This window comes from Bos taurus, chromosome 5 (genome assembly GCF_002263795.3).
Source record: "Bos taurus isolate L1 Dominette 01449 registration number 42190680 breed Hereford chromosome 5, ARS-UCD2.0, whole genome shotgun sequence".
NCBI classification, from domain to species: domain Eukaryota; kingdom Metazoa; phylum Chordata; class Mammalia; order Artiodactyla; family Bovidae; genus Bos; species Bos taurus.
Genome location: NC_037332.1, coordinates 55,713,153 through 55,739,401, shown reverse-complemented (window position 1 = coordinate 55,739,401; position 26,249 = coordinate 55,713,153). Strand labels below are relative to the sequence as shown.

General features: G+C 55.0%; 3 protein-coding genes across 9 annotated transcripts; 1 reads left to right on the top strand and 2 right to left on the bottom strand.

The window, feature by feature from the left end:
- Window positions 1–1,130: 1,130 nt before the first annotated feature.
- Window positions 1,131–19,977, bottom strand: AGAP2 (ArfGAP with GTPase domain, ankyrin repeat and PH domain 2). 4 transcript variants are annotated; one of them, XM_015471072.3, is made up of 19 exons: window positions 17,457–19,977; window positions 10,877–10,935; window positions 10,147–10,234; window positions 9,875–9,960; window positions 9,580–9,727; window positions 8,372–8,506; window positions 7,938–8,047; window positions 7,350–7,508; window positions 7,114–7,200; window positions 6,926–7,030; window positions 6,340–6,502; window positions 6,039–6,158; window positions 5,192–5,320; window positions 4,219–4,278; window positions 3,839–3,987; window positions 3,649–3,739; window positions 3,304–3,526; window positions 2,919–3,174; window positions 1,131–2,730 (listed from the first exon to the last, which is right to left on the bottom strand). In XM_015471072.3, the coding sequence occupies exons 1-19, from the start codon at window positions 17,614–17,616 to the stop codon at window positions 2,488–2,490; spliced, it is 2,571 nt and encodes an 856-aa protein (XP_015326558.1). In that variant the 5' UTR covers window positions 17,617–19,977; the 3' UTR covers window positions 1,131–2,487. The 4 variants fall into 4 exon arrangements, with proteins under 4 accessions (XP_015326558.1, XP_005206581.1, XP_010803426.1 ...); NM_001192039.1 differs by lacking the exon at window positions 17,457–19,977 and adding an exon at window positions 12,664–13,819 and having other exon boundaries at window positions 2,362–2,730; XM_005206524.5 differs by lacking the exon at window positions 4,219–4,278.
- A 94-nt stretch (window positions 19,978–20,071) lies between these two features.
- On the top strand, window positions 20,072–22,813 carry TSPAN31 (tetraspanin 31). 3 transcript variants are annotated; one of them, XM_005206555.5, is made up of 6 exons: window positions 20,072–20,244; window positions 20,784–20,912; window positions 21,217–21,297; window positions 21,611–21,742; window positions 22,061–22,174; window positions 22,276–22,813. In XM_005206555.5, exons 1-6 carry the CDS (start codon window positions 20,182–20,184, stop codon window positions 22,348–22,350), a joined length of 594 nt encoding a protein of 197 aa, XP_005206612.1. In that variant the 5' UTR covers window positions 20,072–20,181; the 3' UTR covers window positions 22,351–22,813. The 3 variants fall into 3 exon arrangements, with proteins under 3 accessions (XP_005206612.1, NP_001032684.1, XP_024847365.1); NM_001037595.3 differs by having other exon boundaries at window positions 20,784–20,951; window positions 22,276–22,810; XM_024991597.2 differs by lacking the exon at window positions 21,217–21,297.
- A 170-nt stretch (window positions 22,814–22,983) lies between these two features.
- CDK4 (cyclin dependent kinase 4) lies at window positions 22,984–25,971 on the bottom strand. Of its 2 annotated transcripts, none has more exons than XM_005206553.5 (8): window positions 25,849–25,971; window positions 25,207–25,468; window positions 24,908–25,043; window positions 24,623–24,790; window positions 24,372–24,481; window positions 24,070–24,120; window positions 23,795–23,930; window positions 22,984–23,382 (listed from the first exon to the last, which is right to left on the bottom strand). In XM_005206553.5, exons 2-8 carry the CDS (start codon window positions 25,422–25,424, stop codon window positions 23,290–23,292), a joined length of 912 nt encoding a protein of 303 aa, XP_005206610.1. In that variant the 5' UTR covers window positions 25,425–25,468; window positions 25,849–25,971; the 3' UTR covers window positions 22,984–23,289. The 2 variants fall into 2 exon arrangements, with proteins under 2 accessions (XP_005206610.1, NP_001032683.1); NM_001037594.2 differs by having other exon boundaries at window positions 22,988–23,382; window positions 25,207–25,443; window positions 25,849–25,969.
- Window positions 25,972–26,249: the final 278 nt, after the last annotated feature.

The following is a 26,249-nucleotide window of genomic DNA, read 5'->3' as shown; positions in this document are numbered from 1 at the left end:
CCTTCCCAGACCACACACCTGCAACTACATCTGCAACCCTGACTCCACCTTCTCCTGGGTCAGGCTGCTGTGCTAGGAGGCCACCCAGCCTAGGACCCTGCAGAAGCAGGACCTCCCATGTGAGTGGGATCTGGGCTCCTTCGTGCAATCAGCTCACTGGCGCACCTGTAGCTGAATGGCCCTCGTGAGGCTGAGTGTGCCTGGGGGGCCAGAACCAACTCCACTGGAAGACAATGGGCCATAGACTGGTTTATCAAAGTGGCTGACAACATGTGTGTGGCTGTGCCCAGGTTGCTGGCCCAACAGCACCCCCATCTGGCCCCTCTACCAGGTTGAATGCTTTCAGCTGCAGACAAGGAACAGCAGGACTGGCTACATGCTGAACCACAAGATGCTGCAGCTCCTGGCGCAGTGCTGGCCTCAGGCTGCCATGTCCTTGCAGTCTTGTGCATGTCATGGGGGTGGGCAGATGTCTGCCTCAGTGGAGCTGGAGTTTGTGACACCAGTGACATCTGTGGTTGGGAGATCTCCCAGCTCTTCCCTTCCTGCCAGGAGAGGGACTCTACTATAAAGCTCTACTTCTGGTACCAGATGCTCAAAGTGAGTAGTCTGGCCTGGGGTGGTCCTCCAGGGCTGATGCTGGAGCCCTGACCAGGTGCCCTCTGAACAAATATTGTTCAGATTACAAATAAACAGATGCCACCAAGATAACTTATCCAAGATCACTTAACTATGAAGCGGAGGTACTGGTGTCAAAAACAGATTTGACTCCAAAGTTCTTGCTTTTAACCAAAGTGACCTTATCTTCTCATTCCTCCAAGCAGCCCCCTCCCGTCTTCTCTAAACTTCACACCCCAACTCCCGCCCAGAACAGGAGTCATCTTGGGAGTTAGTGACTCCTCTACTCCCTGGGTCCCCACTGTTGCTCTGACTTGCCTGTCTCCTTCCACTCCAGGAACTGCTGCACATGATGGAGTACCTGACCTACCACCTCGTGCCCCTGGATACTGCCCTGCCACCAGCCCCAGCAGGAGGCACCCGCCCTAGCCCTCTCCCACCTCCAGTTCCCCAGCCTGACCAAGGCCATTCCCTGACCCAGCTCTTCAAGAACAGACCAGCAGCTCACCCCCTAGACAAAATCACTTCCTCTTTAATTGCTGTTGATGAAGATTCACACCACTTGCCTTGGAGATGATGAGGGGGTAGTATCCCCTGCTGCTCCCGCCCCTCTTCTCTCCCCAATTACCTGGTCCTCTGCAAAATATTTTAGCCAGGAAAAAAAAAAAAAAGACCGGAAACCACTGACACAGACGGCCCAAGGGCTGGGTTGATTGAGGGAGGCGGGGCTGGGCCAGGTAAATTCACCCCACCACCCCCTTTCTGGGGATGGGACAGGGAGGTCTGGAAACCCTCCCAGCCGCCTCACACCATCTTAACCCTGGCTGGGAGGGATCATGGAGTTGAGGGATGGGTCTGGAGCTGCTCCAGTGGGAGGGAGGGGCTGGACAGGAAGAATAGTGGGGGAGGGGTCCCACTGTAGGGGTGCCCCCTACCCCAGATCACCACGGGCGCTGCACAGTCACAGGGACGCAGTCACGGTCACAGACACTCACAACCCGAGAGCACCCCCACCCCACCCCACCCTCTGCCCACCCTTGGCTTCCCCTACCCTGAAACGCCCTCCCCAAGCCCTGCCCGCCCCCGCCCCTTGGTTGGGGAACAAAGCAATAAATTACAAGGCCCCTCCCCAGTCCCCCTTAGCACACTCTTGCTCTGTCCCTTCTCCCTCCCAAGATAGTAGTGAGGAGGGACCCAGGTTTTTGGCTCCCCCGACCCTTTAGCTTCCATCCATGGGTGGATGTGGGGGGAACGTCCTGATTTCCACTCCTCTTGGTCCCTTTCACGGAAAGGGTTGGGGACCCCCTACCCCCATGGGCAGCAGGGGTCCTGCCCCTCGCTGCCCTTCCCCCTTCACTGGGCAGTGAGATTAGCATGGAGGGGTAGGGTCCCCCTTATTGGCCCCAAGTCCCAGGGCTAAGCCTTCCCACGTACTAACCCCTCCCTGTGGCGTGGCGTCGCCCCAGGAGCCAGCCTGGGTAAATGCTCCCGCCGTGGGATAATCGAATACAGGCAGGACTTAGTCCTTTCCCCCACCCCTAGGGGGCACATTCAAACGGCCAGGAGCAGGGACCTCGGCGGGGGAGTCCCTCCAGCGGGTAGACCCAGAGCAATCCGAGTGTGGAAACAGTGGAGAGGGGGCGTGTCAAGCTGGGGTCTCCATGCCTCGTTGGGGAGAGGGAAGTGAGTTTGTGTCTTCTGGGAGGCGCGGGGGCTGTGCCCTCTTGCGGGGATGGGGTGGGGGAAGAAGTGCTCCCACGGGAACGAGGTGCGGATCGGAGAGGTGAGTGGGTGCATCTGTCCAGCGGTCCACCCGGTGTGGTCGTGCCCGGCCCGTGTGGGGGTGGGGGTGTCTCTCCGGCGGCGCAACTATACCAGCGCGACTGGAGCGTCGGCTCGGCCCACGCTGGCGGCGCTGCTCCGGCGGCGGGGGCTGGGCGTGGCGGTAATGCTGGGGGTGGTGGCCGCACTGGGAGTGGTGGCCGTGCTGCCGCCCTCACACGGGCAACCGTGCTGAAGAAGGACGTCGGCGCACAGTTGACTCCCAGCCTGGCGAGCGTAGAAGAGCGCGGTGCGGCCCTGCGCGTCGCGGGCGGACACGTCGGCGCCGTACTAGAGGGGGCGGAGACGGCCGCGTTACGGTGCGTCCCCGGGGCCAATCCCCTCCCGCCGGCTCCCCGGGATCGCCAGGCCCACTTCCACAGGGTGCGTTTGGGGATCTCGCGCCGCCCATCGCGCGCCTGCCTGTTTCCCAGACTGAACCCTCAAAGCCCCCTTTACAACATCCCCGGTTCACTTACCCACAGCAGCAGTTGCGTGATGACTACGTGGGAGAGCTCGGCCGCCAGGTGAAGTGGGGAGCGAAGCTGCGGGTCCTCTACGCTGGTGTCGAGCGGCCCGTGTCGCGCGTGGGCCAGAAGCAGGAGAACGGCGGCCACGTCCTGGGCCTGCACCGCGGCCCACAGCTGGCGGCCCAGCGGTTCCTCAGAAGTGCCCAGTGGCGCCAGGAACAGCAGCTGTTCGTATTTAGCGCGAATCCATGACTCACGCTCCTCCCTGCGACACCAGAGATCAACAGGAAAGGCTCTAGGGACCTCCCACCCCAAGACCTCTGCTCCCTACCCAGGTGACCCTCCTGGGAGCTGCACACACTAAGTTGCCCCCACCCCTCTTCTGCGCGCGTACCGCGAAGAGTCCCGCGTGGGTTTGACGCGGCCCCGCGTGTCACTCTCCCACACGCGGTTGGCCATATCGTTGCCAATGGCTGTCAGCACCAGGGTCAGCTCCCGCGGCCAGTCGTCCAAGTCGAGCGAGCGAACGCGGGACAGGTGTGTGCCCAGGTTCCGGTGAATGCCAGAACACTCGATGCAGATGAGTGCGCCCAGGTTCAAGCTGGCCCACGTGGGGTCTGGGGATGGAATGCAGGGTCAGCTGCCTGGCCGAGCAGCTGGACGGGCCACCCAGCAGCATTCATCAGTTCCAGCGAACCACACTCCCTCCCGGGTCTCTCCACTGCCCCCTTGTGCTCACTGGGGGCCCCGCAGTCCACGCAGATTGAGTTCCCCTTGGCATTCCGGATCGCCTGGATGGCCACGGCTTCGCTTTGGCTGTCTGTGCGCAGCTGCAGAAAGGGTTGGAATTAGTCAGACTCTCCTCTGAGCCCTTCTCCGGACGCCTCAGACACTCACCTCTGCTTTCCGCCCAACACCCGACCCTTTACCTTGACCTTGCTGCTCTCACAGCACTGGAGACTGGCTAGGATCTGACTTTCGATGGCCTGAACCCAGGCGTCCCGCTCCTCAAAACTGGCTGCCTCAAAGTGCCATGTCTGACCAGTGCTGGACACGATCAGGAACTCGAAGTTTTCTTCTAGGTGAGGGGATGGGATGGGGTCATTAGGGACAGAATTCAAACAGGAGCTGCCTTGCCCAAACCATTCCTCCCAGAGATCCATCCCAAGCCCCTGGGAATGGAGCAGAGTGGTTGGGGAAGCAGAGGGTGCGGGAGAGCAGGAAGCCCAAGCACATGCAGGGGAAGGCAGGGGCACCCCCACCCCTCTGCACCCCAGCTCAGCGCCCCACCCAGCTCCCCACTTGTTACCTGCTTTATAAATATTTCTTAAACTACCAAAGGATTTTAGTTTCCACATTTTGCGCTTGGCTGGTTTCCCGAAGCAAAGGAGATAGAGATAGAATGGAGAGCAAAACAGAGAAAGAGACCAAGAAAGGAGAAAAAGAGAGGCAGATGGAGAGGTGGAGAGAGAGATAGTGACAGAGAGTGCCAGAGACAAAGCAGGACAGACAGATGGGGAGAGAAAGCAGAACTAAAGTCAGTGGCCCCCGAGCAGAGAAGAGCGGAAGCCAAGAGCCATGAGAGTAGGCAGATCTGGAACCTGGGTCTGAGCACCCGGCAGAGAGCAGGGGCGGTAGGGACTGGGTATCATGACCAATGAGGAGCCGGGTCTCTGGGAGGGGAAGGGATGACCAGGATCTGAGGGAACATGGGGAAGGCGGACAGGAGTTCAGAGGCCAGGGGTGAGGGGTCCCTGGGGTTCAAGAGGAGTCTCATGGGTCTGTGGGAAGTCACAGGGAGGCAGGAATGGAAATCACTGTAGTCAAAGGCTGTTGTGGGAGCTTGGCAATCACAGAAAGTTATTGGGAACAGGAGCTGGGTGAGTAGACCCCAGGAGCTGAGGAGTCACTGGGGGACACTGAAGTCAGAGACTGAGTCCTTGGGGATAATGAGGCCTTCTGGGCACAGGGGCTGGGGTGTTAAGCAGAGTTGGGTCTGGAACATGAACTAGAGGGTCATTAGGAGAGGGAGCAGGAGCTACAGACTTACAGGGGTCATTGAGAACAGGGGCTGGAGCCTATTGCCATAAAAGGCATTGGCTAGGGAATAGGAGGAAGCACAGGGGCTGAGGGGCATCCATCCATTTTTCACTAAATAATGTACAGAGTGGTGATGATAGTCAAGCACTCCGCTCAGGCTCCTTTCCTCCTCCTGCAGGGGTGACCTGGAGTTTGGGGGTGAGGGTCCAGGGTGAGAGTGAAACTGCCCACCAGGGCCTCACCTTCAGCCTGCCCAGCCGAGCCTTCAGTTTTAGATGGTGTCGTCAACTTTTTCCTCCTCTGTTTCTTCACCATGGGAGAAGGAGGGGGTTCCCGACTCAGGGGGCTCAGGTCTCCAGATGGGGTACAGTCTTGGGGAGGGGAACACAGCTGCCTCAGCTGTCCCTTCCACAGATTCCCTGATTTCTCCATAGCCTGTCTCCCCTGAACTAGATTTGGCATTTTAGGGTCCCCCTCCTCAGCCATCCCTCTCTAGGAGGTCCCCTTTGATCAATCCTGGGGAGGAGGGCAGATGAGTGGTTTAGAGTCAGACCTGTACTCAGATCCTGGCTCTGCCACTTACTGGCCTTGAGACCTTGAGCAAGTCACTTAATCTTCTGAGTCTCAGTTTCTTCATCCCTAAAATGGGGATAATAATCTTGACCCAACAAGCTTGTTGTGAGGACCACTTGTTACAATGTTACTTGCTATTTGTTTAAAAAATTCATATTTCCAAACATTCCAAACGTTGATGGCTGGCTATGTGCAGAACAATGTTCTCAATTTAAGCCTCAAAGCAACCCTCTGAGGTAGAAACTATTATCTCCATTTTACAGATGAGGAAACTGAGATGTAGAGAGGTCAAGTAACTTGAATCCTCAAGTTCAGGCAGCTTAGCTCTAGAACCCACTTGTCTTAGCCATTATGCTAAACATACTATGACTGAGCTTGGTGCCTGGGTACCCAGTCAGTGCTTGGGGTGTCCACTTATTCACTGAGTCGAGCCTCCAAGTTCCCACCCCAGTTTTAGTTCCCACCGCATCCCTTCTGGATCTGGAAGACAGTAATGGAGGGTGATTCCTTACTGACCGGTGCTGAGGGCTCGTGCCAGGCTCCGGTCTGGCTTCAGCAGGTGCTTGGATGTCTGGTCTGGTGGTGGCTGCAGGGAGCTAGGGCTGGGGCTTGGGCTTGGGGTGGGAGTGGTGGCTTCTGTCAGACGGGGAAGAAAATAAATCCTCAGTGAGTCACTCAGTCTCTGAGTGATTCCTTACGTGGTCCCTTGTCATTACCCACCTTCCCACTTAACCAGTCCCATTCCCCTCTTCCTTCCGCCTCCTCTTTTTCCTAGCCCTGGCCCCTCTCCTGCCCCTCTGTCAGCAGCCCCACTCACCAGGACCTTCCCCCATCTGGACAGTGCTCATGTCCTTGACCAGCCCGTTGATGCTGGCTGAGGGGCCAAAAGCAGAGATGGCCCGTGGGGGCCGCTTGCCAGGGACTTTGACTGTTGTTCGTAGTAAGTCCATCTCCTTGCCATGGGTACTGTGGATGTAATCCTACAGGAGTATACGGGTTGAGAGTGTAGGGAATGTTGGGGTCCTCAGTAGTGCTGGGAGGCAGCCAATATTATGGGCAGAGAGGGACTGGAGAGAGAGCTCTGGGAGCTGATTGGGTTGGGATGAGCCCAACAGACTGGGCCCAGCACTGTCTCCCCCAGAAAGCATCCCTGAATGGCAGGCCAGGTAGAGGTCTTTTCTCCATCTGCTCACACTAGATTGCAAGTCCTCGGGAGATGGATTTACATTTCTATCTGCAGCATGGGCACATGGTAGCTGCCTAACAGATGTTTTGCTAAAGTAAAAAGAAGAGGACTAGCACTTCCCAGAACCAGTGTTGATATGTGCTAGAGGCACAGACTGGAAGAGCTAGAAGTGCACCCAAGGCCAGCCACTGTAGCCCAGCCAGTCTCTGGCACTCACATTAATGCTGGGGTGGTAGAGTAGGAAGCCATTACTGGACAAGGTCACATATTTTTTCTTCCATTCTTTGTTCAAGGAGTTGCCACTTCGCTTTAGTAGGAAGCTCTGAAGAATGGAAAGAGACATGTGGGAGAAAACCCAGTGAAGACCGGCTCCCCCAGCCCAACCCCAGTCCCTGGACCACCCACCTGTTTGATGGGGATGGCTCGCCCACTTCCTGTTGTCTCTCCCCGACTGTCCAAGCTCCGTTTCTCAGAGTCACTGCCCCGACGATTCTGGAATGGTTATTGGCATCAATTAGAGGATGGATATGCTGATGGAAGGACATGAGAGACAGATGAAGGGCCAACAGAGAGATTTAGCGGCCAGGGAAGATAGGCATGTAACAGGGGACAGGCAGATAGGGGGTTAGACTGTCTAATACCGCAAAAAGGCTGGTCCTACGCTTGGCTGCCCGGTGCAGGGACCCTGGTGTGCTCAATCCGGCCACTGCAGCTGCCTCAGCCCGGAGCTCCCGGTGACCGACATTGGGTGAGGACGGGAGAGAGGAAGAGTAGTCGCTAGTGTGGCCCCCGTTACCAGCCTGCAGGCAAACAGAGGGCTCAGAACCACCGAGGGGCCCCCAGCCCACCAGGCTAGAGTTACATCAAGTGATGAGGAATTTGAGATAGTCCCTCATCTCATCACCATTTATTTGTATTATCATTGATAATAAAATTCTTCACTAGCGTTGTCACAGTGCTTTATATTTTGCAAAGGTTGACTTCACAAGTATTATGCCATACAATTTTCCTGACAACCTTGGGATGTTTAGGTGAGTTGCTCAAGGACACTGCAAATGGTGTTTCATACCTGGTTGATTTCCAGTCTGATGCATTTTCTACAAACTATCACCACCATTTCCATCTGCCCTCACCCCCACAACTTCCTTGGGTTCTTTGTGCCTCTCCTTGGACCAGCCCCTCCTCTAATTCCCACCAGCCCTTCTTTGGACCCTGAAACCCTGACTCACCTGCCCAGCTACAGGAGTGGAAGCTGCTGAGTGGCTTGGGGAGCTGGGGAGGGACTTGCAGGCAGCCAGAAGCTGCTGCTGCTTTCGCAAGGTCACCACTTTCTGGGCCACTGGAGGAGGGGAGGGGAAGAAGGCATGAGCAGGGCAGATATCCAAGACCACCCTTTCATGCCCAACTTTGAGAAGTGCCCAGGAGATAACAGGCTCCAACTTCCTCGTTACTGTGGCCTTCATGCCACCTGTGGCCTTGCCAGCTCCTCCTGCCCAGAAGGACCTGTGGCTATTAAGCAAATCTTCTCTGACCTCCCTGGTCCCTCCTCCCTCCCACGCAGGCTAATTTCCTGTCGCTCACAGAGGGAGGCCTGGAGGTGGGACCTTGAGGAATATCTAAGTCCCCCTGCCGCCCAACACATGCAGGGGATGGCCAAGCTCACCCTCCTGGAACACCCGATCCACATTGAGCCCATAGGTTGCACAAGTCTCATAGTAGCTGCAGCGCTTCATATCAGCACACAGAGCCCTGGCGCGAGCATCGCCCACCACGCGGGGGGAGGAAGCGCTGATCCTGTCTGAGGGGATGAGAAAGAAGGAGTGGTAGATGAGGGCTCCCATGCCCACTTTGCTGCTTTCCCTTCTTCTGGGTTCTAGTCCTAGTCTGGGACCACTGCTGCTGCTGCTGCTGCTAAGTCGCTTCAGTCGTGTCCAACTCTGTCCAACCCCATAGATGGCAGCCCACCAGGCTCCCCCGCCCCTGGGATTCTCCAGGCAAGAACACTGGAGTGGGTTGCCATTTCCTTCTCCAATGCATGAAAGTGAAAAGTGAAAGTGATCAACTGCAGCCCACCAGGCTCCTCCATCCATGGGATTTTCCAGGCAAGAGTACTGGAGTGGGGTGCCATCACGTTCTCCGCTGGGACCACTAGGGGTAGGGTATGAGACAATATCCCTCCTATGACCGGGTGCAATGGGAGCGTATAGTCTTTTCTGAATGTTGGGCCCAGCTGCATCACGAGTAGGCTGGGTGAGCTCGGTGTGCGAGTCTTCAAAGAATACTCCAGAGCTGACTGGAACGTCCTGATAAGGTCTGACACGGCTGAGGCTTCTGAGTGGCACTCCCCCTGCCCTGCAAATTCAGTGAGTCCTGAACTGAGTGGGAGGACACCTGGCAGCATATGAACTGGGATGAGGCTGAATGTCCATGGTAACAGGTGGACTGTTCATCTGCAGCAGGAAGCCAGGAGGCAAGCAACAGGTGGAAACAGCCACCTGCAGGACAGGCATCCAGACAGAAAGACCTGCCAGCTTCGTACAGGTGGGTCCTGGAGAAGCTTTTCCTGGCTCTGCTGGGGAAGAGGGCCTGGTGGTGGCATCAGGAAACAGCAGTGTGAGAATACCAAGCAGGTGACACCTCAGAGGAAGGAGGTTGCCACTGCAGCTGTCCTTCCTGGAGGGTCCTCTTTTCTCTCTCAGACCTTGGGGAGTTTGTGTTTGATTTAACGACTCATTTAGAGACCAGGCTCCTTCCAGAGGGTTACTGAAATCCAAGTGGCCCTGTCCACACACCTTGCCAAGCTCTCACTTGTGTTGGGTGATACCCAGTAGCAACTCCCCTGAAAGCTGTGCTTCCCCAGCCCCTCCTTACCTTGTGTCCCCACCAGTGCCAGGGCAAGGCCTCCTCGTCCCTCACCCCGAAGGGAGCTCAGCTGCCCGTGAAGACGGCTTACGGCCTGGAAACTGTTCTCATCCTCCAGGCTGAAGACGAAAATCACAGCATCTGCCCAGCCTGAGAACTTGCGGAGGGTGAGGGAGCAAATGGATGGTCAGACAGGTCCACTCCTCTGGATGTTATTCCCAAGGAGACCTGGGAAACCAGAGGCCTCTCCTTTGGCCAGTGCTGACCCCAGCCCACCTGCCTACACCATCATCTCATCCCTCACCTTGGCATCGGGTGCCCCAGCTTCCTCTCGGATCAACACCAGATGAGTCTGTCCATCCACCAACATTTCTTTCTTGTGCTGCTCACCTGTCCAGAAGAGTTGGAGTGATAGGAGGTCAGAGGTCATAGGTCACCAAATCTCCCCATGCTCCTTGTGTTTTAGCTGTTGTGGCTGCATTCTTCCCTCTGGTCACCATACCTGCAGAGTCATTGATCACATTGCCCAGATCCCTGACCCCAACCCTTAGCTTACTATGGCTCCTGAGAACTCACTCTCTGTCTTCTCCAGGACCTGGTATGAACCAGTCAGGAATCGGTGGATAAGCGATGACTTCCCACTCCGGGCATCACCCAGCACACCCTGAGGAAAGGTTGTAGAGCAGAGATGGAAGGAATTAAGAAGTGGTAGGATGACTGAGTCTGAACATTCCAGAGAACTCAAAGGGACTGGCAGTGTTAAGTCTTCCAAGCAGGGTTCTACAGGGCCTGGGTGACATCAGTCAGGAGGGCATTTGCGAGGATCAGGCCACGAGTGTTGTAAGAAATGATCCCAAGCTAGAACTGTACCACAAGCTGAAGAATGTCAATTCAGTGCCATTTTTTTTTTTTTTTTTGGTGGGGGGTGGGGAGGTGTTCTGTTGTTTAGGAAACATACCAGATGCATGTCTGGTGAGGGACATGTTACAGCTCTAGGCACTAGTTGGAAATTTTTACCCAGTTCTAGGCAACAGAACATGAAGGACTGAAGGGGAGAAGTCAAAAATGAGGAGAAATCTGGAAGAGGACTATGGACCAGCAGGAAGAAGGGAAACTATAGAAGGAAAAGTTATGAGGATGTATCAAGCCCCAGGAAGGTGCTATGAAGGTAGACTCTCAGGAGAACTGGAAAACTATTCCCCATTCTCATAGAGGGAGGGAAGGGAAGAGGTGACGGTGAGAGAGGTGAGAGTGCCAGTGGCAGGGAGATCAATCTTCATACAGACAAGGAGACTGGGTTACCTACCAGGCGCAGTTCAGGAATGGAGCGGCTCAAAGTCCATTCCTGGCTATTGATCACAGCTTCTGTAACAGAAAAGGAGTCTTAAGAGGGATACTCCAGGCCAAGGAGGGCTCCCAACCCTCAGTTACCCCTCTCCTTTTGTAGTTGCCCTGCCTGGGCTGGAGAGCTGTGTGGAAAAGCTGAGTTGAGAGTGGTCCCCAGTCCTCCCATCCTAGTCTCTCTCCCCACAGCTGTTGCTGCCGCTCAGTGGTTGCTTAGCAACGGAGCCAGCAAGACAAAAATACTTCAGTGGGCATCTCCCTTAAAACACATCCCCAAACGTGAGTCCCTGCCCCAGACTGGGGGACCAAGGCTCTGACAGTTGACGGGTCTTCCCTCTGGAAGGCGAAAAGGTGTCCTGCTCACCAAACTGACTGATTCCCAGGGTAAATCCCCAGAAAAAGGGACTGGGACATAGGAGGGAGTGGGTCCGCCTCAATCTCCCTTTCATAGGACCGAACCTGAAGTGAAGATATCATTCCCCCTTTTCAAGGTCAACGGCACTGTGGCTCTGACTCCTCCCCACAGCCCAAGGAATGGAGCTTGGATTTTTCTATACCCCCTTCTCATACCCTTCTCACCAGCACCCTCCAGAAGAACGATGGGGAACCGGGCTCCACTCCCAGGCCGAGAGAAGCCACCGGCCTGGGGAGGGATAGAGCGGGGGGCGGGAGAGGAAAAGATGCTCCTTCCGCCCGCCGGGTCCAGCCCCCGCGCCTGACACTAGCCGGACGTTCCCGGGGCGCCGCAGCTGCGGCGGGAACTCTGGGATCCGGAGCCATCTGCTCCCACCCGCTCGAGAGCCAAACCCCGGGGGCCGCCTGCGCTCCCGGACTCGCCACCTCTCCAGGGAGTGTGAGCTGAACCGAGACGCCCTCGCCTCTCTTTCCCAGAAAATAAATAAATAAAGACCACCACCACCACCACCACCCCCACCACCCCCCACCGCCACCGGAAAAAAAAACAACAACAACAAAACAAAAAACAGTACTTTCTCCGTACCCCTCCCAAGTCTCCAGGGGTAAGAATTGCCTTTGCAGCAGTTCCACCCCACTGAGTCACTCCCGGTCAGGCCCCCTAGGAATTTCAATGCGCTCTGGGGCTGGGGTGGGCGGTGGGGGGTAGTGAGGCTACCTATCCGCCCCCTCTCACTTCACAGGCAAGTGTTCAGCACGTTCCAGCCCCCGTGCACTCCCGTACTGCCCAATTCGCCTTCACTGAATGGAAAGAACCCTGTCCCTTCCTGCTAGAAACCTCACCAGCCTGCTCTCAGCCCAGCAAAAGACCTGTCCCTGGCGAGGACTGTCTGCAAGGTCACTCTGATGCCACCCACCCCAAGTGCTCAGGAGAAACTGAGGCTTCCCCACCCCTTTCTCCTTCAGTAACCCTCTGGGCAACGCAAAGCCGTTTCCATGCTCCCAGAGGCCAGCTGAAGCTGGGAGTGGAGTCTGGGGCTTCTCTGGGAGCAATTTCCTACAGCCACGCTGACCAAGGGCATTATTTATCCCAGAAAGCTCTGAGGCTTTCTGAGTCTCTCTGACATCGTCGTCTCTCATGTCCCACAATGCCTACTCACCCCACTTCCAGGACCTCTTATCCTTTTTGCCCCAGTTCTTGGCAGAGAAATGAACCTGGTTCATCCATCCACCCAAGAAGCTTCTCTCAGTCAGTCCTGCACACCACTCCTCCACCCCAAGCTGAGCATTCCAGGTGCCCTCCCCTCCCTGTCCTCAGGCCCTGGGCCTACTCACTAGGGGAGGCGCGGAGCTCTGCACCCAGCAGCTCCCTAGACCCGCTGCCGGAAGACAGGACCGGCGGACCCGGAGGGGGCCCGGGGCCAGGAGGCCCTCCTGTGCTCTTGGTAAAGATGCCGCTGATAAACTTGAGCATCTTGCGATCTCGAGTGGATGCTCGGCCCCCCTCCCGGCCCCGTTTCAGCCCGGGAGCTGGAGGCTCCAGAGTGATTGGAGGTGCAGGCCCGGTGGGCAGCGCGGAGGCGGCGGTGACAGCAGAGGTGGGAGTCAGGGTGGCTGGGACGGTTAGCGGAGGAGGAGAGCCGGCAGGCGGTCCCGGGTGCAAGTCACTGTTGTCCAAGGTCTTACTCTTGCCTTTCCGAGGGGACAGCTTCCCTCGGACTCCGGGCCCAGCCCCGACCCCACCAGAGGTCGTGGCTGCCGCTCCCCCTCCCCCGGCGGCGCCGGCGGCGGCAGAAACTCCAGTCCCGGCGCTGCTCTTTGACCCCTTGACCCTGGGCTTGCCCTCGCTTTCGGGCCATGACAGGCGGCTACCGGCGCCCTTGCCCCCGCCGGCTTTGGCGCCACTCGTGGTCACGGTCTTGCAAGGCTTGGGAGCCGGCGGAGGAGGCGCCACCTTGAGCCTCCGGCTGCCGGTGCCGGGGTGCGGGGAGGACGAGCCGGGAACGCCGACTCCCGCCCGGCCTTCGGGTTCCGGGCCCCCCCAGCTCGGGCTGCTGAGCAGGGGGCGCCGGGAGGAGGTGGGGGCGCCCCCGGGCTTGGGGTCTGGACTCAGGCCCCCGGAGAGCGAGGGTCCGGGAGGGGCGGCCCAGAGGGAGAGGCGGCGGCCGGGAGCTGGGGAGACGGGGCGGGCCGGGCTGGCCGGAGCCGGGGACAGGGCGAGGGGCTCGGCGCCCCCGGCGCCCGCGCTGCTCGTGCTGATCCATAGCGCATCCTGCCGGTGGAAGAGCCGCTCGTGCCGCTTCTTGCCCGGCTCCTCAGCGCCTCGGGGGCTGCCGGGATCCGCGGTCTCGGTACCTCTGGTCCCAGGGGCGCCGGCTGCGGCCGCAGACGGAGAAGGCGGCGGCGGAGGCACCGACTCGAGCTTGACCAGGGTCAGCGAGATGAGGTAGGTCGTTGTCCGGCGCTGAAGCGCGCCCGCGCCCCGGCTCATGGGGCCCCGAGACCCCAGAGCTGGGGAGGGGAGGGGACTCCCCCGGACTGCCTCAGGGGGGCCCGGCCATGGGGCCGCCCTGCTCGCTGCCCCCAGCCCCCGGACCCCGCTGAGCCCCCGGCCCGGCTCCGCTGTCGCCGCCGCCGCCGCCGCCTCCGCTTGCGCCCCCCTCCCATCACACGGGGCGCCCCCTCCCCATGCTCCCCGCCCTGCGCCCCCACCCCGTTGGAACCCCGGGACCTTGGTGCTGCTCCAAGGAGGCGCGCCGGACCCTGCACCCCGGCCTGGGTGGGGGCGCTGAGATGGGCGGGGGAGGGCGGGGAGGACTGTAGTGGGGGCAAAAGGGGAGAGGGAGAAAACGGGGCAGAAAAGAGGAACCCGGGGCTGAGGGAGAGGAACCGGTGCGGGGGAGGCAGGGGCGGGGAACGAGGGACTCGAGGGACAGGGGCCGCGGATGGGGTCGAGGGGGGTCTTTAGGAGGGTGGGAAGCTAATGGGGCTGGTCGTGCGGGGGATTCGCAGGGGCGCGGGGAGGATGCTGGGCATGGAGATACAGGCGCCGGCGGGGGAGGAAGGAGGGAAGCCGGAGGGGGTGGGAACCCACAGGTCTGGGGTCCGGGAGAGGAGGGGCATGAGATCCGGGCGCAGGGTCCGGGGGGCTCGCCGGGGCTCGGCTCGGTCCGGATGCGCGCTGTGTCCGGGCGCTCCCCTCACAGTGAGGAGGAGGCGGCCCCCCGCCCCCCCACCCAATCTCTCCCCCACCTTCTCTCCACCAGCACGGCTGTCTGCGAAGGCGGTGCAAAATCCAGGACTGGATTTCCCTCCCAAATCCTGGGCTGGATTTCCTGGAACTTGGACTCATCTACTCCAACATTGAGCCCCCTCCCCTAGTACACCTCGGTTAGGGAGCGCTACTGTTGGGTGTGGCCTTTAGGCAAGAGAGTAAAAATTGTTGTATGGGTGGGCAATCCCCGGCGAAAACGGAGCAAATTCGGGTTCACTGTCAATTACGGGGAGGCTGACGTGGGAAAATGGGGAGCCTTGAAATCCCTTTCCCAAGACCCCTTGTTTTCCCCAGGTACTTGCACAGGTTCCTCTTCTCACGACCCAGCCCCGTCGCCCACCCCCACCTTCCACACGCAGTGCATTGACTGGGCCATGACTTGAGCCTAACTGTCCCAAAGTGAACTTGGAAAGTGTTCCCTGGGGATGGGGACAAACATGGAACTTAGCAGGGTGGGTGGAAGGAGGGGTTGCCTCAAGTGGAGAGAGATCTACGGAGTGGAGGAGCCCGGCGGAAAAGTGAGTCCCAAGGCTCCAGCTCGGGGCGGAAGGAGAAAGAAGACGTCTACAGATCGACACCACCCCCCATACCAAAATGCATCCGGTCTCCATAGCAACCGTAGCTCCAAGAGCGCCTCAGAAAGAGCGGGGATAAGCAGAGAGAAGGATCGGTGTGTATGGTGGGTGGGGGGACGGGCTGGGTAGTGGAGCCACCACCTTCACACCTGGTTACACACATGCTGAACATTTAGCGGCCCAACATAAAGACCCCGTCAGCTGAGGTAGAGGGTACAGGCCTCCTCTGAGTTCCATTCAATCTGCTGAGGTTTTCGGGGTGGGGCTTTTTTCCGAAGGTTAAAGAGGAGATGGAATAAAAAACGCCTGCTCTGTGTCCTCCAGCCCTTTAGGGACCCTGGAGTTAAAGGCTGACTGTCCTCCAGCCCGGGGAGAAGGTTGAAAGGGCTAGGCCGATGGAGGACAGAGGATGAGATGGGCAGGTGTGCACCAGTCGAGGGAGGCCTCCCTTCCAGCCTTGAAGTCCCCTCCCTGGGACTCGGGGAGTCTCAGCGTTCCCCTAATTTGGCGTCCCACCCTCCTGACGCAGCGGAGACTATAATAAGTGCTGCCGTGGGCGGCTCTTGGAGGCAGAAGCCGGCGGCATGCTGGGCCCGGTAGGGGATGAGGGGGGAACGGTACCAGGATGCTGGGTGCCCTTTGTTCTCCCTGAAACTTGTACCCAGTCCCTCCGCGGTCCTCAGTCAGCACCCACCAGCGCCCCCCTCCCACCCCCAGCAGAAGGATGACACCATCCCCAGAACAGAAGACCCTTCAACAGCCTTTTCTGAAAGAGGGTGAAAATGTGTTGCTTCTGGCTTAATATTCCTTCCTTTGGTTGCCTCACTTTTCGTTTATGTTCAGTGGGAACAGAATCCTGACTCTTAAGAGTGGAGTGGAACAAATCACTTAGGAAGAGTGGTTTTCTCAGAGTTCAGCCTCCACCCTTCTCTCTCTCCCTCCTCTCCAAAGATAAGCTGTGTTCCTCTACCTGGCCTAAACCTCTTTCCTCCCCCACTTTTTTTTTTCCCCCCTAAGCAGCGGGTGGAGCTTGGAGGAGGCCTCCCTAGGAGGCCTCATGGGGCCACTCCCTGCTAGGCCTCCTTTTCTAACCCCTGTAGGGAAGTTATCAGCTATAATTCTTGGCAAAAGGTGGGGGAGAGATGGTGAGAGGGGTACCAGTGGAAGAAAGGCAATGAAAAAGGAATTAGACTGTTCCCTTAGGAACCTGAACCAAACTGTTCCTTCCCCAAGTGAACCAAAAGTTCCTGCTGGCCTCTATCAGAGGGGTCTGGCAGGAATCATCCTTGATGGAAAGAACAGTCTCTTGCCCACTCACCCCCCACCACAACCCCCAGGTAGGCAGCAGCATGGAGAGCCTGGAAGAGACCAGGGTATAATGGAGGATATACTTCACCCAGACACCTTTAGTGAGCAAAGTAGCTAGCTTTTATTGGCTCTTTGCAGCTTCAGAGGCAAATTAAATGACACCAGACCAGAGATGACCTCCAGCTCCACTAGTTCCTTAGTGGTGGGGCCTTGTGGATAGAGAGAAGCTACTCCTGCCAGGGCCCCACCACAGGATTGAAGGCTGGGGTGGGCAGGAGGATGTGGCGGATGGTGTTGCCATGGCAGCACTTCCTCCCTGTGTTGTCATCATTGCTTTAATGGCACTAAGGAGGTAGAGCGGAAGGTGTGTGTGTGGGGGGGAGACAGGAACAGGAGCACGGGGAGGAAAGGGGACCGAGGAGAGTCCTGGGGACTTCTCTGCACTTTCAGCTGTGCAGAGCATGCTGTGTGAGTGTTATGTGTGTCTGGGAGCCTGAGATACTCCGAGTGGTGTATTTCTGGTATGCGTGCATGTGTGTGTTCTCTCTACAGCTGGAAAACAAGAGGTCACTGATCCTTCGTGGGTCCTGGGAATGACCATATTATCCGGTCCTGGAACCTCCTGTCCCAAACTGCTTCCTGCCCCAGACTCCCCCAGCAGGGTCCAAGTCTACCACGGGTCTGTCACGGCCTGTCTTCCTCATGCTCACCCACTTCTCCATTGCCAAGGTCAGCTCAGCAGTGATCTGTATTTTGATCCCCTGGGAGGATGAGCAGAGTTGGGGAAAGAAGAAGAATGACACCTCCTCTGTCTTTTTACATCCTTTCCAGATGTATTCTTTCCCCAAGTCCAAGCTCCATCTTGAGAACCAGAAAGTGGCTGATTGGGAAATGATGGATGACCCGGCAAGCCCTTATATGCCCCTGCTGGTCCTCAAGACACCCAAGTTGGGAGCTAATCCTTCTCTTACCTCGTACGCTGTCCAGTGAGGCTTGAATACTGTCCCGAAGTTCAGGGTTGCTCACCCTCTCTGCCAGCTTCCTGAGGCGGTTTAGAGCCTGCCTGGCCACCTCATGTCGTCTGACTTCTGCTCTCACTGCAGCTACAGCCAACTGCCTCTGGGCATGCATGTTGCCCAGACCTGTCTTGCTGGGCTAAGAGCAACCACTGGCCCTGAAGCCCATGGCCCCACAGCCCCCAAACCCCAGAAGGCCCCTTCTGTTCAGCCTCAGAACTCCCCTCCCCTGCCCGCCCTTCCGTCTGTCGACTTCACTTCCTGACTGGTGAGTTTCAAACCCACAGCCTGGGTCAGCACTACCTCCTGCACCACCCACCCCCTCTAGCGTTGGCCCATCAGCTCTGCCAGCCAGCCCCTGCCACAATTGCCCAGCCAGGTGGATGGAGAGGTCTTAATGAGCATCCGAGGGCCTCCTGTGGGAGGTGGCTAATTAAGATGGGTGCTGGTGAGGGGAGAGTGTGGCATGTCAGGTCCCAGGTGCAATCCCAAACTTTTTTTTTTTTTTTCCAATCCCAAACTCTTGACCTATAGGTTTGTGTACAGTCTCAAACCCTCACAGGAATCCACACACTCTCAGTCTGGCACCTTTAATGCCCTGCATTCCATCTTACGGCTGTACTCCCCACCTACTCTGCACATACAAAGGGTTCACACACTTTACATCTTACAATGTAACCCTTCTTTAGTGGGCTACCCCACTGCAACCACCTCCTGCTTAAAAGGGCCAAGTAGGCACAGGGAGAACAAGTTATGGAGGATAGTAATCTGTAACCAGACAAAACCACCAGGCTCCATGTTCAGTTACTTTCATAATAATTGATTTGTCTATAACACTTAATAGTTTACAACACACTTTCATATATTGACTGCACAACAGGCCCAAGGGGTAGGATTTCTATCCCTATTTGGCAGAAAAGGAAACTGAAGCTCAGAGTGGCCAGAAAGAGGTGACACAAAGATAAGGATTTAGGTATTCTGATTATAATTCTGATACACTTTTCACTACACCGCCCAACTAAGACGCTCGCCAACCAGCTCCCCTTATGCCTGATACCACTGTCCTGTCCTTGATTTAGTCCCTGAAAGAGAGTGGGTGAGGAACTGAAGGACAGAAAGAGATGCGGTAGGGGGAGGGAGTGAAGAGGAAAACAGTGGGTAGTTTGATGTAATCATTTTGTTTCAGGACTTAAACCTTTCTGGCCCTGCCAAATGCCTCTTCTCCTGTATATCTTACTGAATACTAATTTGTGATGGACAGGGGATTTTAATATATGAATGTGTAGTTGGAGATAAGAGAATTAGATTTGGGATTACCCACTGGAAACTGTAAAATAGCCCAAAAGATAATAACTAGCAGTGAGTGTTTACTATGTGCCAGGTAACCATTCTACATATATCCTAAGCATTCTATATATATTAATTCATTCAATTTTCACAAGAGGTAGGTGTATGGTTATTTATCCCCATTTTACAGATGAGGAAACAGGCACAGGGAGCTTAAGTAACTGGCCAAATGTTACACAGCTAGTTAAGCGCAAAGTTGGAAGCCCTGCGGTCTGACTTGAGCGGTAAGACGGTGCCGCTTAGGCAGTCATAGAATCTAAGTACACACAAATGTAAATCATTCTGTAGGGCTGAAGGGAGGTTTTTCATTTGTGTTCCTACTACGACTGCCTCTTTGTTTTGGTGGAAAGAGGAACTCTGTCTTTTCATATCCCCACGCAAAAGGCGGTGCGTCAAAGCACTTATTCCTTAATAAACAGATATTGATCAACCACTACGCCCGCCCCTGGAGTGAAAATGTGAAGACTCCTCCTTCCTCTGATATTTATTCATATTCCAGGCCCCTCCCTTTGCCTTTTTTTTTTAACCGCCCAGGATCAGGCATGTGCTCTGAAGACTCCAGCACACTCGTGTGTCTTGTGGTTTTGTCACAAACCGGAACGCGCCGCTCCGAGGCTGCTAATTTTCATACTGAATTTCTAGCATGTTTACACCCCATCAGGGGGGGATATGAATCAGGCTATGTGCACTAGTGGACGCACTTGCAAAGATGAGAGTATTTGCTAGGTGGTGTTATGCCCAACCCGGGGCCTCTGTGGCCGGGCTAAATAGCTTAGTATTTCGCTTCTCTAGGTGTTCCCGAATGTGATGCAATAGTAGCAAACGAGAGCGTCATCATGAAGTCATTGCGGGACAAGGGGAAAGGGGCGGGAGGGCCCTCCCTTGAGGGGAGGAGCCCTTTCACCTGGCCCTTGAAGCACCTACTCTTCACCGGAATTTCCCGAGAGCCTCCTCCCTCGGATAAGTCCTCTTGCAGCCGCCACCACAGAAATCTCCGTTTTCAATCCGGGGTTTTGAAATTTAGGCTCCGGTCTCTATGAGACTCTTCCGAAGCCCTGCCCCCAGTTTTAAGTTTCATCCAATAAAGAACCTAAAGGAGGGGCCGGCAGGCGGGTCAGTGACGCGATGCAGATTGATTGGCATTCAGGACACCGACGTCCTAGATTAGTCCCAAATTTCGCCAATCCAAAGGCGGGGGTGGGACGGTGCAGGCGCAGAGGACTGGGTTTGGCTGGACTCGATTTAAAGAGACAGAAGCTGTCGGGGTCCAAGACGGTCCGCGAGACCCTCCCCCCAAGTCCTTGGGACCACTTGGGTCCCCAAAGCTGGGGAGATGGTTTGCGGAGGCTTTGCCTGCTCCAAGAATGCGCTCTGCGCGCTCAACGTGGTCTACATGGTGAGGTTTTGGAGGTGGGAGGAAGCGCCAGGGCGGAAAGGCCAATGTAGATAATGTCTAGGGGACTTCGGATGGGGAGAGGGATGTACTAGGGGTTCCGGGAAGATTCCCGGGAACTTCCGGCGAAGAGGGAATTCCTAGGGACTTCCGTGGGAAGAGAGGAGACTTCCGGTGATCAGAGGGTTTATCTAGGGCTGGGGAGGTGATGAAGTGAAGGCTCATCGTGGGGATAAAGGCCCAGCCCTCCCTCTTCTGAATTTAGGCTTCTCCCAAATGGAAGTGATGGATGAAGCTAAATGTTCCGTTTTATATTCATAGACTTTACGCTCCCTGCCGCCTCTCAGCCCTATTCCAGCCATTCTGACCTCTGATGGGAGGAGTGCCCAGGGATGGTCCTGGTCCTGGTAGTAGTACTTCTCACTCACTCACTCACTCACACAAAACTCAGTTCTTTATTGTCCAGCCACCGCTCTCACCTTGACCTTTGGCGGTGATGCACACTGAAATTCTTTTAAGATATATCCTGCTGTTTTCCTTAGCTGGTAGGCTTATTGCTCATTGGAGTGGCTGCATGGGCTAAGGGCCTGGGTCTGGTGTCCAGCATCCATATCATCGGAGGAGTCATTGCAGTGGGAGTCTTCCTTCTTCTCATCGCGGTTGCTGGACTGGTAGGTGCTGTCAACCACCACCAAGTACTGCTTTTCTTTGTATCCTGACCTGAAGTGATTGGGGCACCGGGGCTCTTGGGAGGACTGTTAGCTAGGAAGTTAGAAAGGAGGGTAGGAGACCTCCAGTGTTTGGGGGATATGTCTCCTTGCCCTCCCTTATACCATACTCTATGAAACAAAAGCCAATGATTTTGTTTTCAACTGACGTAATTGTGTAAGTTCTTTGACTAGATCAGATTGTTACTATAGGTGGAACATAAAGGAATCTAGGACTTTTTTTTTTTTCCATAACTCTTCCTCTCAGTACATGATCATCCTTGGTTTGGTCTTCATCTTCCAGTTTGGAATCTCTTGCTCATGTCTGGCTATTAACCTAAGCAAACAGGTAAGAAGGTGCCCTTTCAAGTACTCACTTTTTTCCCCACCCTCTAACCTCTTGACTCCTTTACTCTCAGTCTGGCCCCAAAGATCATTCTTAGACCCACTACTTCCAGAGCTATTTGCTTCCTTTGGGATGTCTGGCTAACTGACCGTGAGGACCATCCAGAAGGAAGTGGATGGTAACTGTGTCTGCACCTTTGCTTTTCAAGGACGTTAACTCTGCTTAAAAAGGGAAATTGAAACTGGACCTGGGATCAAAATGTTAGGGGATTCATAAGATTAGCATCAAATGATTTCCTTCTGCCTATATCCTCCAGACAGATGTCATCAATGCTTCTTGGTGGGTCATGAGCAACAAGACCCGGGATGAACTGGAAAGAAGTTTTGATTGCTGTGGCTTGTTCAACCTTACAACCCTGGATCAACAAGATTACGCTTTCTGCACTGCAGTGAGCTGGCATGGGAGGGGTTTGGGGGGTGGCGGTGGTTTGTGTGATAGAAAACTGGCTAAGGCCAATGCTCAAATTGGCAGATTTGAGCTTAATGTGATTGCCTGTCTCTAGCAGCTCACTTGTATTGGGGCTGTGTGCTGGTAGGAGTTGGGGGATGGATACAGATTCTAGAGAATTAGCCAAGTGAAGAGTCCAGTCTATAGGATACTCATCAGGAACTGGAAAATAATTCCTAGGGTCATTCGCCATAGTTACGATAGAGCACCATAGCAACTCTGCATCCTCCAAACATGCATATGTGTGTTTTTCGCTCAGGTCTGCAAGAGCCGGAGCCCCACATGTCAGATGTGTGGAGAAAAGTTTCTTAAGCATTCAGATGAAGCCCTGAAAATCCTGGGGGGTGTTGGACTCTTCTTTAGCTTCACAGAGGTAACATTCTCTAGTTCCCTTATATCCTTTCTGTACACCTCCAAATCTTAGCCCCAGAAATTCATAGTTCGTGCTTATCTCTTTTCTCTTTGCTGCTACAGATCCTTGGTGTTTGGCTAGCGATGAGATTTCGGAATCAGAAGGATCCTCGAGCCAACCCCAGTGCCTTTCTATGAGACTTTGGATCCTTCTGACATCTTTCCTGCTGTTTGCTCTCCCTAAGCTTTTTCTTCCCCTTAGGGAAAACTTGGGGTCTGTAGCCCTTTTTGAGAAAAAGGAAAGGGCCTTTGCCATGTTCCCTAAAGATGACTGAACAGTTAGGCTTTATGCCTTGATATATTTTGCTGGGAGAAAGATTATAAGGAATAAAGAAAAACCCTTCTTCCTTCCTCTCTCCCTAAGGGATATGGGAAGTTTCCAGGATTACATGAGATGGGACGGGGGTTGGAGTCATTCCTGGCTGTTTCCCCTCTTCTCCCTTTCATATGCTGGACCACCTCAACACATCTTTGCTCCAAGGTAAATCAGGGACAGATCCAGAAAGAAAACTACCAAGAACTCTTGTAATAAGGAGGACCTGGTTTGGGGAAGTTCAGTAAATATAAAAATAAAAACCATTTAAACTCTATAATCAAAGAAGCCATGTAAATGCCTTTTCTTCTCTTGTTAGTAGAGGGGCTCCACTGACCCTGTGACCTAAAGAGAATCTGCAAGGAAGTTCCATCTTCCAAATGGTTTTTTCCAAATCCCCAAACAGTAAAGCCAATCAGAGGAAGAAACATTAAAAAAAAAAAAAAAAAAAGACCGTATTTCTTTGTTTTGTTTGTCCTGTATAAAAAAGGATCCCGATATAAAGGTATAAAGAAGGGGAGAACAAGGGACATATCCCTTGGTGTAAGGACACAGGATAAAGATAAGCCTCAAAAAGAAGGGTGGGAGGGGAATATGGTTAAGGCAGTAAAATATTGTCTGTAAAAAGTTGGAGGAGGAGTCTCCACAGCTTCAGAGATGAAGGCAGAGGTTGCCTTCTCATTGGTGGGGCTCTCCACTCAAGTGTTCAAAAGAAGGGAAATTTGGTGTCTCTCGCCTTGGTTCTGTTCCAGCCATTCTGTTGTTCACTCTGCGTCACCTTCTGCCTTGTGTAGATAAGAGTGCTGCAGGGCTCGGAAGGCAGAGATTCGCTTGTGTGGGTTAAAAGTCAGCATCTCCTGAGAAGGGACGCAAATGTCAGAAAACATGGAAGAAACAAAAAAGACTCCTGCTTACCCCCAACAATACCTAGAATGGGTGATTTTCTCTATCCCTCTTGTGGACAGCCATTCAAAACAGTAATAAAAACCAGCCCGTTCACTAACAAGTCTCAGTAACAACAATGCATTTGGGTTCCTTTTATCTTGCTCCATTTCCCCCTACTGGTGGCTCAAGTGGTAAAATAAACTGCCTGCAATGCAGGAGACCTGGGTTTAATCCCTGGGTCGGGAAGACCCCCTGGACAAGGAAATGGCAACCCACTCCAGTGGGCTACAGTCCATGGGGTTGTAAAGAGTCTGACACGACTGAGTGACAAACACGGGATATCCCCCTGCAGTCTCGCCCTGTGCCCATGCCTGAGTCTATTACCAGCAGCAGCTGTGCTCCAGATTCCTCCAGCTCAGGGACCACCGACTGCACTGGGCGGGGCCCTCGGGGGGAAAAGGCTCCTCGGGGTAGAGAGACATCTCGGGGCCAGTCATCCTCTGGGGGCAGTCCAATCAGGCTATGGGGAACAGGAGAATTCTGGTCAGGAGGGCCCTTTTCCAGCCCCCATCTCCAGGGGCAGAGCCAGCTGCTGCCAAGGGCTCAGCAGAAACAGAAGGACTCGGAATGCAAAGTTCTTCCCCTTGCAGGTCACTTACTCAAAGATTTTGCCTAACTGGTCAGCTTCAGAGTTTCCACAGAAGAGAGGCCTAAGGTGAAAAGAGACATTCATTCCAGTAGCAGTCTTTCAAAGACAGGGTGGTAGATAACTACTTAGTGGCTCAAAACATTAGGGTGTGGAGAATAAAGGGCTACGAAATTCCTAATTCCAGAACATTTCAGAGTTTCTGGCTATGGACAAGGTAGCCAGTAGTAAGTGGAAGAGCGGGCAGGGTATGAGTGTGGTTTATGAATAAAAGACTTGGGAAATCAAAATGTTTGGGATACTTGGGCCCCATACTTTCGACGAAACATCTCTGCAAAGATACAGCCAACGCTCCACATGTCCACGGGTGTTGCATACGTAGACTGCAAAAGAACTTCTGGAGCACGATACCAGAGTGTAACAACCTGATGGGAATAAGTAGTGCAGATGAGAGTCCTGCAAGTTACTGCAAAGCACATGAAAAAACACACTCCTTCTCAACTGCTATGGGCAATCACTCTTCTCCCCAAGCCAGATCCCATCTTGGCCACCATCATTCTACTGACCACAGGTGTAAGTGCCATCTGGTAGCTGTAGATTCTGGCCAGGCCAAAGTCAGCCAGCTTGACTGTCCCACCACTTGTCACCAGAATGTTCTCTGGCTTCAGGTCTCGGTGAACGATGCAGTTGGCATGAAGGAAATCCAGGCCTCTTAGAAATTGGCGCATCAGATCCTGGTTTGGAAGGGGGAAGTACAGAGAAACTGGGAACCAGGTGCCACACCTGAAATTACAACAGAAACTACCACAATGGTCTCAAGCTACCTCTCAGTGTCTGCCCACCCTACTTACTTTTATGGTCTCCACTGGCAAGCCTGGTGGGGGTGCCTTGTCCAGATATGTCCTGAGATCTTGGTCCACATGCTCAAACACCAGGGTCACTTTGGTCTCCCGGTCAGTTCGGGCTGTTGCACAGACGTCCATAAGCCTGGCCAGAACAAGTGGTCACTCACTGACCAATGGTCTTGGACCCAACATGGCCTCCCCTATTTCCTCAGGGTTCCCACTCCTCTTCTGACCACCACTCTACATCTATAGGTTAGGCTGTCTTTTTCCTTTCACGACCCACTCCCATGCTTCCATCTTCTCACCTGACAACATTGGGATGCTCAAAAGCCTCCAGACGCCGCAGTAAGGCCACCTCCCGAACGGTGCTGATGGGCAGGCCCCCTCCAGCACCTCCTCCATTGGGGACTCTTACACTCTTGAGGGCCACAAAGTGGCCACTGTGGGGATCACGGGCCTTGTACACTGTCCCATAGGCACCGACACCAATCTCAGCCACTGGCTCATATCGGGAGGTAGCCATTCTCAGACCAGAGAAGACCCTACAATCACAGAGGCTCAATGAGCCTGCAGGAACAAAGTGACTCCCACGAAAGACATCACAAAGACAATATCAACAGCATTCCCAAACTTCCCTGAGGGCAGCCCCCTAGGTAACACAATAACTAACCCCAAACCCTCCAGCCACGTGAGGCCCCATAACTTTTTCAAAGATGCATTTTCCTTGGGGACCATCAAGCCCCACACAAGGGAAATCCCATACGACACACCCCCTACATCAAAGACCCGACACCCAGTTCCTGAAATTACACCTCCCTTCGGCCACAAAGGAACATTATCACATCCTGCCCCACTTCCCGCCCTCGAGCAACCCTTCCATAACCAGCCCGCGTAGGAAGCAGTGGAGGGCGAGAATGGTCCCCATTCCTGAGAAGGGCTACACTCACCTCGCCCCGTGTCAGGAGCTGCGGGGTCGGCCCGTTATCCGGACCCCGGAGCCGGTCCCTGCAGCGCCATACACTCGAGGTCTGTCCTGGGCAGCTGGACGCTATGGGCCCGACCATAGACACAGGCCGCAGGCTAGAGCGGCCCCCTTTACCCCCACCCTCACCATGTGACCAGCTGCCAAAGAGGCGCGCGGAAATTGGAGGGGCGGGGCGAACGCCGGACGTTCGGACCACGTGACCGGACTACTCATGCGCAGAGGGGCAGCCGAGAAGCAGCTTTGAACGAGAAAGGGGCGAGGAGGGGAAAGAGGCGGAGGAGAGATGGCAACCACATGATCTGTTGCTATCACACGTGACCGTTTGACATTGCTTGGAGGAGCAGAGGTGTGGTTACGCTGAAG